This window comes from Akebia trifoliata, chromosome 3, assembly GCF_017979445.1.
Source record: "Akebia trifoliata isolate Shusen 1 chromosome 3, ASM1797944v1, whole genome shotgun sequence".
In the NCBI taxonomy this organism is placed as follows: Eukaryota; Viridiplantae; Streptophyta; class Magnoliopsida; order Ranunculales; family Lardizabalaceae; genus Akebia; species Akebia trifoliata.
In genome coordinates this window covers 38,300,768-38,311,287 of record NC_141377.1, presented here as the reverse complement: position 1 = coordinate 38,311,287, position 10,520 = coordinate 38,300,768, and the positions used below count along the sequence as shown (strand labels likewise).

General features: G+C 35.4%; 1 protein-coding gene across 1 annotated transcript; it reads right to left on the bottom strand.

Annotated features, from left to right (window-relative positions):
* Positions 1–1,274: 1,274 nt before the first annotated feature.
* UNE2 (Major facilitator superfamily protein) lies at positions 1,275–7,399 on the bottom strand. The gene is made up of 3 exons (XM_086435007.1): positions 7,024–7,399; positions 2,649–3,400; positions 1,275–2,127 (listed from the first exon to the last, which is right to left on the bottom strand). Exons 1-3 carry the CDS (start codon positions 7,309–7,311, stop codon positions 1,611–1,613), a joined length of 1,557 nt encoding a protein of 518 aa, XP_086291133.1. The 5' UTR covers positions 7,312–7,399; the 3' UTR covers positions 1,275–1,610.
* Between the last annotated feature and the right edge of the window lie 3,121 nt (positions 7,400–10,520).

The following is a 10,520-nucleotide window of genomic DNA, read 5'->3' as shown; positions in this document are numbered from 1 at the left end:
ACCTCTGAAACGGGAAACCCATATCGCCAAATATCTAAACCACAATTGTTATTTTGAGGCCAGACTCATCGGCCCCCAAACCACAGTTGGTGTTAAAACTTTTGCCATATCTCAATATGAATTCTAATAAAGAAATGGGGGAACAAGATTTTTGTGTGTGAAAAAGCTCTGAATATGATGACTACATTGCCATCTATGCAATATTAGTTACTTCTTTTTTCTATAGAACTATCTTTTTGGCACATCAAGGATTTATAGCATTGAAGGGACCACATCAGACATGCGATGAAAACCCCACCTTCACCTACTAACTAATCAACTTTGAAAAAGAAAAGGATTTCTAAAATTCAGAAAGTGACTGACTACTTGCATATCACTAGTTGTCGTTTGCACCCTAACCTAAAAATTGCCCTTTTTTTTTACCACACTAGTTGCATTGTGATCTCCTTCAATCCACTTCATCCTTGTTTGTTCTTATTCTCTGGATGTTGTCACCCATCGTAGTAGCAGACACCTTCTTCGTATTGTGATCTCCTTCAATCCACTTCATCCTTGTTTGTTCTTATTCTCTGGATGTTGCCACCCATCATAGTAGCAGACACCTTCTTCGTATTGTGATCTCCTTCAATCCACTTCATCTTTGTTTGTTCTTATTCTCTAGATATTGCCATCCATCGTAGTAGCAGACACCTTCTCTCAGTGTTGCAGTTATATGTATGGAGTTCAATTGACATAAGTCGACGAAGAAGAAGAATTTTGATGATGAAGAAGAAGGAATATAATCTCTCTGGTTTTTTTTTTGTTGGGGGGGGGGGGGGGGGGGGGGGGGGGGGGGGGGGTTGAAGAAGAAAAAGGGTGGTATTGCAACCAATTGCAGGCCTTGGCAAATCAAGTATGTCAGGAATTCATGGTTTAAAGCCCTTCATAAAACAGCTTTAGCATGAGAGGAACCAAAGGGATGAAACATGATTATTTGTTAATTTGGGATTATCTCATTCCACGAAACGGTTAGAGGTGATGTTGCAGTAATGCAGTCAACGCAGATAAAATTGCAATAATACGAGGTGAGGTTTGGAATCCAGTATCTCAAACCATCTCCGGCTTGTCCTGGGATCTTAATAATTTAGTTTACTTTCAATCTTTAATTAAATTTTAAGTGATAGTTCTAAATGATTTTGAGGGGAAAAAAAATAAAAAAATTTCAATTCTTTACAGATATGCAAGTACAGCACAATTAGAGTAAAAAGGAACACTATACAGGCGAAATTTCAATGAGTAACAGAACAAGATAGAAAAATGGTTCTTGAACATCTAATATTACTGTGACCCAGTTCAATGGGCAGCAATTTATGTTACAAAATCAACCAGAGAAGTACAAGAAGCTGAACCAATCCGAAACATATTAAAACAAGCAGACACCAATGGTTTGAAGTACAAAATTACCTGTCCATCCTATCTAACGACAAATTGATTTGTATAACTCCAAAAAAGAAAAAGCATCTGTATTTATGTGTGAGATGACGAAAATCCTTTGAGACATTTGAACTCAAAAGTTACACAACGTCTTCTTAAGGACAAAAGTCTCTTCATGCTTGAGTTGGATGGAATTATTATTCCCCCAAATTTGAGAATGTCAATTGGTGGGAAAGCAATGTCTTCTCATCACTGTCATCAATCTCTAGACCATCCTCTCCATATTCAATCTCAATTACACTTTCCTTCTCACGCATCTCATCTGATCCTGAGAACCGAACTTGAGAATACTCTCCTCCTAAAGGGGGATTGTCAGACTCTATATGCATCATCTCTGATTCAATTAATGCATCCATCCGTGCTCGCTCCTTGTCTCTTGGATAGGTGCAATAGAGGAAAAAATATATCAAGCAACAGAGAACCATGGGAATTGCTATTGCTGTGTAAAGTGCTTTGGCCAGTGATGCAGCATTCTCTCTATCTGTTTCAATCTCGTCGATGGATCCTTTAGGAATTGGTTTATAACCATATACACGTTGAGACAGAATCCCAACTACAGGGGGAGCAAACGATGAGAGAATGGATTCAAAAGATCGATCCAGAGCATAGATGCTTGTTCGTGATTTCTCAGGGACTATCTCTGCGAATATTGGACTGCATACATCATATAAATCAATAATCAAATAGTAAAGAAGAGCATAAATTGTTTAACAGAGCTGCTATTAGCACCCCAACTTTTACTTATTACACCCCAATTTCTTAAAAATTATTTATCTCATCCCAATTAAAGATTAAAAGACACCCTTCAAGCATCAAAGTTTGGCTAATCTCAACATTACAAAACATTATTACACTCGTTCAAACAATTTCAGTAGTTGTTTACAATCATGATTAGGCTCATATAAAATCCTAAGCCCAAAAAAATGGAAATCTAGCAAACACACAAAAAAAGGCGAGAAAGCTTCAATTGACACCTCATCTTTTACTTATTCTCAACCATTCAAATATTATCTTTATTTTTAATTGGGGTGTAATAAGTAAAAGTTGGAATGCCAATAGCAGCTCTCTTGTCTCATTCTATGATTTCTTGCAAAATTGAGCAACAATGAAAGCTAAGACGGAATGCTACAACAATGGCGGAGAAAAAGATGGTTTGAGATTGAGAGGAGCCTTACTTGTTCGTAGCTGCAGCGTTCCATGATATGCTCAACCCCATAATGAATAAAACAAGTCCATGCATGAATCCTGTGGAGGGATCATCAGGTAAGACTAGCAGTAGCACCGCTGCAAGCGGGATAGCTGACCCCGAGCTTATCTGCGACAAAACTATCCTGCCAGAGTTTGGGAAACGTTTGGAAAGAATATCTCCCATTTTCCCGCCAAACAGGCCCCCAAGAGAAATCCCAACTACAAACAAACCCATAATGAATGCTGTTTCTTTATGGGAGAAGCCAATAAGTTCTAACCACATTGCTGCAAACGACAAAGCTGACCAAGGAAACGATCCAGTGACACCTTGGGCTACGATAATCTGGAAGGTTGGAATTTTCATCACCGACTTCGCTTCCTTAATTAGGTCCTTCACTTCTGTCAAGATGGATTTATGAGGACTTTGACCCCCGCTTTTATTACCACGGTCTACAAAGCTTGGATCATTGGCAAAGAGGTGAACTAAAACTCCTATAATGACACTTAATATAGCAACTAGATGGAAGGAAATTCTCCAACCGGGAATTCCCATAAATGATGTGGAAGCTATTAAAACTGAGCAAAGGCCACCAAGGATTGTTCCAAGGTTGCTTGTTAGCTGTAGCCATCCAAAAGCTACACCACGGTTGTTGTCATCAGTTGAGTCGGCAACAAGGGATTGAATGGCAGGTGTAACTATGGCAAGCCCAATCCCATTCAAAGCACGTGAAACTGCTACCTGAAACAATAAACATGAGATAACTTGAACAAGAATAAGGGTAGTAATGCCAAGAAAAGTATTGCATTGTCACCATTGTTAAATTCAAAGGATCAATGAATTCACGTGAATGAAATAGAATAAAATGAATTTCTCTTTTTAGAGAGCTTCTATTGCCACACCAATTTTTTGCTAATGCCAACCCAAGTGTGTGCTAATTCTATGGTGCTTTACATATGAATTGGGTTGGCATTAGCAAAAGTTGATGTGTCAATAGAATCTCTCTCTGTTTTACTTCTCGATTTTTTGTTTAAATCAAACTAGTTTTTCAACTAGACTAAATTATCGCACAACAGGAGCTAGATTCAAAAAACAAAGATTCTGTGCCTTCACCACGATATCCTCCAACTTAGTGAATTTAACTCTTTCACCATGAATCATATATGAGTTTGACTACTTTGTTATGAAATGAATCAATGAATCCACTCTCCCATTTGATAGGTACATTAATGTGCACAAAAATTTGCCCTTCTCATTTTGATAGGTTAGTGTTCTTTCCTAGTCTGGTTCAAAATTATCTAATCCAATACTCCATTGGTATTGATGGAAAATTTCCAAGTTTTAAAGAAAGGACTTCAAACTTCTCTAAAACTTGAGAAATACAACCCAATCTTAACATGCATCCATTTTACAGGACAAACCACCTCTTGGAGTTGGAGGTACAAATTAAAAAGAAACTAATACATGCAGTTTGTGAAATTCAACTTCTATACGTCATTCTTATAGCCTAGGGATCTATGTAGAACTCAACTAAGCATTCTCCCATGCATACAACACATTCCCACCATTTCCTAAATGTAGAAAGCAACTATATAACCGTAATTATAAATTGAATTTGAAAAAACCCAACCTACAACTTATCTCCGACTTTTTCACAAATTAAAACTTACAATCCTTCTAAAATTTCTATTAATGAAATTATAAAATTATTAACTTATCTAAAATTTCTCTTGAAATTAGGAGGATACGGTTCCCCTCGAAGTGAACCAATTATTTTAATTTCTTGTTTATTAAGTCAAAATAGGCAAGAGAAAGGGTGCTTGTGTCAATTTGGTATTAGAGCCGATTGACACCATATCCGATCCTAGAATTTCTCTACATGAGGCTGAGATTGAGACCCTCAAGGCAACTTCTGCAGAACATAAAGAAATGCTCAATGAGATCATACAACAAGTTGTTGCCCTTAATATCAAATATGATCATTTTTCTGAGTGAGGCGAACGATCTGGTAGGCATAACAAAGGTCGAGTTGATGTCGTGGATGAATCATCTCAAGTTGGATCGTTTGGCTCCATACAAGGCTGAACTATTCGACTTGATTTCCCTCAGTTTGAAAGTGGAGACCCATCTAGATGGGTCTATCGAGCCGAACAATTCTTTTCCTAACATCAAACACCCCCAGAGCAAAAAAATCAGCATAGCTTTATTCCACTTAGAAGGGGAGACTCTTCAATGGTTCTATTGGTTGGAGAAATCTCAAGGCATTTCTACTTGGCCATCGTTTGTAAGTGCTCTCAATGCTCGATTTGGAGCAACTGAGTTTGAAGATTACGCAAGTGCTCTCTTGCAAAATTAGAGCAAACTGCTACTATGCGAGATTATCAATCTCAGTTTGAGATCGCAAATCAGGTTGAAAGTCTTAGTGAATCATTTCTCATCAGTTGTTTTGTGTGTGGATTAAAAGACGAGATCAAGATCGATGTCCAATTGTTTCATCCAACCACACTCACTGGTGCCATTAGAATAGCTCACTTACAAGAAGAAAAATTGAATGCTAACCCTAGGCAAGTTGGTATGGAAATGAACAAGGGCACATTCTCAGTTAATTTAAACACCTCCAAAGCATCAACCCCAACAATCAAAAGATTGACTCCAATGGAAGCAAAAGAAAGGAGAGAGTGAGGATTATGTTACAATTACGTTGAAAGGTTTTATCGTGGCCATCATTGTAAAACAAAGACTTTATTTTGTATTGAAGGTGGGTGAATGGTGGAGAGAGATGGACATAACCAGATCGTCGCAATCAAAGGGTGAAGATCCAAGTTTTAACCTTGAGGACAAGGTTCATCCAAAGGGGCTGGATTGATACATGTGTCGTGTGCCAAGTACCTAGGAGTAACTTAAGCAAGTTAGCTTGAGATGTACAGGATCATTACTTTGTAATGGGATTAAGTGGGTTGTAGGTAGCTACTTAATTAGATAGGATTGTAGGTAGTTAGATAGGTATTTGACTTAGGTAGCAAACTGTTTTTGGAGTGGGCAACAAATTGGGTAGTTACCCTCTTTGTGGATGTGAAATGTTTATATTTAGGCCTTGCTTGTTTGCACCGTAGACAAACGCAAACAGAAACGTTTACGTTTGTTTGCAGGATGTGGGTGCTTGGATGCTAAAATTTTGGTTGGCCCCACCGTAAAGCAATACAAAACTTAATTAAAATTACAATGAAATCTCCGTAAAGTGTTGTGAAGAAAATACCTCCACCAAAATTTACGTTATGTTAAGTTTTTTCTCTCTCTCTCTCTCTCTCTCTCTCTCTCTCTCTCTCTCTTTAACTTCTTAAACCTCTCTCTCTAGCTTTTCCCAACTTTCTTAAACATTATCCAACATTAATATAATTATTATTGAAACAAAAAATCTTGAGATAGAATCATACTTTGAGCTAGTTTTTATTTATATTTTAAAATTGCAAAAAAAAAAAAAAAAATTAAATATTGACGTTTTTTTAAATATAAGAAAAACGAGGGATAGAATCCTACCTTGTTAATTTATATTTATTTTTTATAAATTAAAAAAAATGTTTTTCATTAGATGTAGGGTATTACAATGAGTTTGGGGCGAGTTACATTAGACACTATTAGTACTAATATTGACATGTTTGGGGCAATGGAAAATTAGCACGTGGAAGATGGTATCATGTAGTAGATGTTTAAGGTAAATTGTAGGTGATTAAAGAAATTTTGGATTTCTATTATAATCCTGATTTAAAAAGAATAGCATTGTATGACCTATATGAAAATGCTTTGTCTATAATTTTTTGATTTGTTTTAAAGTAATATGTAGTTATTTATCCTTTTTTATTTAACTTTAAACAAGGTTTTAAAAAGAAAAATAATTTTTTTTTCATTTTTTTTTTTTTTACATTTACGTGATAATCAAGCAAACGTAAAATTCTCCATTAGACACAACCAAGCACTCTAATCACAAAATTATGTAAGTTTCAGTAAACACAAAATTCTGCAAACACAAAATTTTGTGTTTGTGCCAGTTTACGTTGCAAACAAGTTGTTTTAATTTCTTGTTTGTTAAGTCAAAATAGGCAAGAGAAGGAGTGCTCGTATCAATCCAGGCCTCCATTACCACTTCTAGATGATCGATCTCTTAAAAATTAATGTTTTTTTTTATTTTTTTACTATTCAAATCGAAATCAAACTTCCTAACAATACCTAGGTATCTCACAAATTGATTTGCAACAATTGAATTGGAAGTTGGAACTAGTAATTGATGAAATTGGATTGAATCTTGAGTAATTAGGGTCCAAATTGATTGAATTAAGAAAAAAAAAAAAAGGAGGAAAGAGACTCACTTGGAAGAAAGTAGAGGAGATGCCAACAAGAAATGTTGCAGCGGCCCATAGGAAGGCACCTAGGGCTATAACATTCGTACGATCGTATCGGACAGATAGGTACACCGCCAATGGATAACAGGAAGACTGCACGATCGAACGGAAGAGAGTTAGGGATCCAAGCCCTGTTGGATCTGTGTGTAGAGCAGCTCCAATCTCCTTGTAGACACCTGGAAGTATGGATTCGTCTGCTCTCTCCATGATTCCTGCAAGATTCACCAGAATCAAAGTTAACACCTCTGCTTTCATCTCTCTCTCTCTCTCTCTTCTTTGTGTCTGTGTGATAGGCGGTGGTTGAATGACTCAGCTGATGAGACGACTAACAGTTACATACAGATCTGGGTGATATTTTATGAAACTGTGTTGATGAGACACGTGTGAAATGTACCAAATGTCGTGTCCAGCATAGTTGGAAAAATCACCACATGTGGGCCCACTAGATCAAGGCTTTTATCCATTGTCTTTGACAAGAGGGAGTGATTATAGGATAGGAGCCTACAAACTAAAGGATGGATGAGTTATTTTCTCCTAAGTTTTTGGAAATTGATAGTATTTAGAGCCGCACCAACTTTTACTAATGCCACATCAATTCCTATGTACGAATTGCACACAGTTGGTGTGGCAATAGTAACTCTCTATTATTTATTATGAATGACTTTTTCATTTAATATTTTTTAGAATAATAATAAAATTTATTAATAAAAGATTATAATATAAAAAAATTCATTCAACATATAAGACTAGATAGGTCTATGTAATATTATCTGATGCATTCCGGATAATGATCTACGGTTCTGTGATGGGATGCGGGGGGGCGTCACAAAATAATTATTCTATATTAATAGGGTTGGGATCTATTGACTCGTGAAGAGTGACTCATGAGAAAACACATGATCCCAGTCATTTAGCAAAAAAAGTCCAATGGTTGAGATTTATGCGTATGTTGATAACACATATCTCAAAGATACTCATCCCAAGGATAGGTCTCAACCATTGAATTTTGTGTTTAAACAGTTGGGATGATACTCATCTAACATTCATAATCTCACAAAATATTAATTCAAAGTTGGAATATATGAAGGATCGTACTCACCTAACATTCATAATCTCACAAAATATTAATTCAAAGTTGAAATATTTGAACGTTCATTTTACCATTATTTAAAGTCAATTTCTTTTACACGAATAATAAATTTAGTTCGATTTTCTTGGATAATAATGATCATATTGAGAATGCTTAAATACAACTTCATCATCCAAACTATTATCCACATAAACACAGAAGTGGGACTTTGGGATAAAATAAATTATAGTCAATTTATTGGGCTAAGGCCCATGTGAGTCGGACTAGGATAGGGCATGGCTAGTTTAGGCAGCAGAGAAAGAGTTGTCCATTGGGCCCAACTTTATTAATTAAAAAAAGGGCTGGGCCTTAATCTTGAGTCCACAAAACAGAGCTGGGTGCCTAATTTTCAATCCCACAAAATCTAAGCATGCTTAGCTCGGCTCAACCCACATACTTAGGCCCTATTCTTACTCCCAATTTGCACTCTCATTTTAAGGTCCATATCTTACTAACACTACCTATTCTTACCATGATCATCATTGTAATTGTAAGGTAAGGTTCATAGAAACAAAATTTGGGTTAGGTAATTATTCAGCGGTGGTTCAATTTGGTTATTTCAGATAAATTCGGGGAAGTTTTGTCAAAAAGTCGGCATAATTTTGGAGATTATACAAAGAGTCATGATAATCTAATGCTCACGCTCCCTTCACAAAACCGTACAAAACCGTAAATATTTGTGCTTGTGTATCCTGAAGCAATGGATCTATGATTTTGTGAAGGGAATGCATACAAAGAGCATACAAATAAGGAGCGTCAGATTATCACAATTCTTATAAAAAAATATGTTTTTGGGTTTCTTACCGAAATCCACCATCTTCAACCTTTCAAAAATCATATCTTTTTACTGTTTGAAAAAAAAAAAAGGGCAAATTTAGAAGGTGAAACGTATAAATGTTACCATGTTCCATGATTAATTGAAGAATCGTCGATTAATTCATCAATTTAATTTAAAGAATTTTACAAAAATTTTAAAAAATTCTGAGATTTTTTTATTTCTTTGCAATGGTAAGATTGACTTAACGTTACAATTGCATCATCAAAAATATTATCCATATTATGGCCCCAACAATTGCAGAAATAAAAACCTTAATAAATCAACTTGTTCTAGACTGAAATCCAAATTAAGCTTAGACCAAGCCCATCTGAATTTTGTGAGGACATGGGCATCTCAACATAATAGGTGTTTAGGGCTGGGCCAAGACGCAGGTTTGCCCAAAGGGCTGGGCTGGATCTTTGAAACCCCAAGATGCTCTTTTAAAGACCTGCAAGAAGCCCAAGAAAATAGCAGGTTTTTCTCTCTTACAAATCTTACCATCCAAATCATGGCAACACCAAAATTAAAAGCATATCCTTTAGCTAAGAATAAATAAAAGTTCAATTTGATCGTACCATCCTGTGTTTATATATATTATTATTTTTTCTAAATTACCATCATTTATTTCAATTAGAAAGAACAAAATAAATCAAAAAATTTGTGAGGTTCACAAATTATATAATATAATTTAATACACATTTCCATCAAGCTTGATCAATTAATCAATTTGGTTTGATTTTAAAAATAATGAATGAAAAGAATTTAAGATTAGTAAAGGACACATGTGGTTTTTAAAATATATTACATGAAAATAAGGGTGAAAGTGATATTTATTAAAAAAGAAGGATGTAATTGGTATTTAAATAAATGATGAATAGTGATGAAGACAGGGACTTCAAAAATCTGTGGGATTCCTAATATAAAGTCGCGAACAGTGATTTAGAGCCCCCAAAGCTTCAAAATGAAGCTTGGTTTGAGGGATTCATCTCTGAAAATAGAGTTTTGAAGTCCGGTTGGAATTGCTCTCAATTTCAGTATATTAAATCTTCCCCTCCTTTTTGAAAATTAGAAGGTATTGTCTTAAAATTCAAAAGATCAATTTGATTCAAATGTCCATCGAGTAGAATATTTATTATAGACTTAAAAATTAATTTCCAATATTTTAAAATAAGTAAAATATTTATTATAGTATATCTCTATAAAAATATTATATATAATCCAATGACTTGATCAATTCAAAGTGATATGTTTTGCCCAAGTTGGTTCCATCAATTATGGGCCGAGTCATCGTGAAATCGACTGGATCGGGTTTGAAGGTGATTGGAAAAGCTTCAATGCTTCATGCCAACTCTCTTTTTGATATCCACTTTTGCAAAAAAATTCATAATCCCTCAAAAACGATTTATGTTTTCAAACAGACCCTATCATAAACCTTTTAGACTTAAATGTAGGACCCACCCTATTAATGACTTACACGTGGCGCATTACCGCCTAAAATCACGGCGTAAGCGTTGGACC

What these genes read in the sequence shown, in the direction of transcription:
- UNE2 (XM_086435007.1), bottom strand. Translation starts at nt 7,311, where the DNA reads ATGAAAGCAGAGGTGTTAACTTTGATTCTGGTGAATCTTGCAGGAATC. An exon ending in TCTCCTCTACTTTCTTCCAA is followed by an intron (nt 3,401 to 7,023) that starts GTGAGTCTCTTT and finishes TTATTGTTTCAG; the next exon opens with GTAGCAGTTTCACGTGCTTT. An exon ending in AACGCTGCAGCTACGAACAA is followed by an intron (nt 2,128 to 2,648) that starts GTAAGGCTCCTC and finishes TGATGTATGCAG; the next exon opens with TCCAATATTCGCAGAGATAG.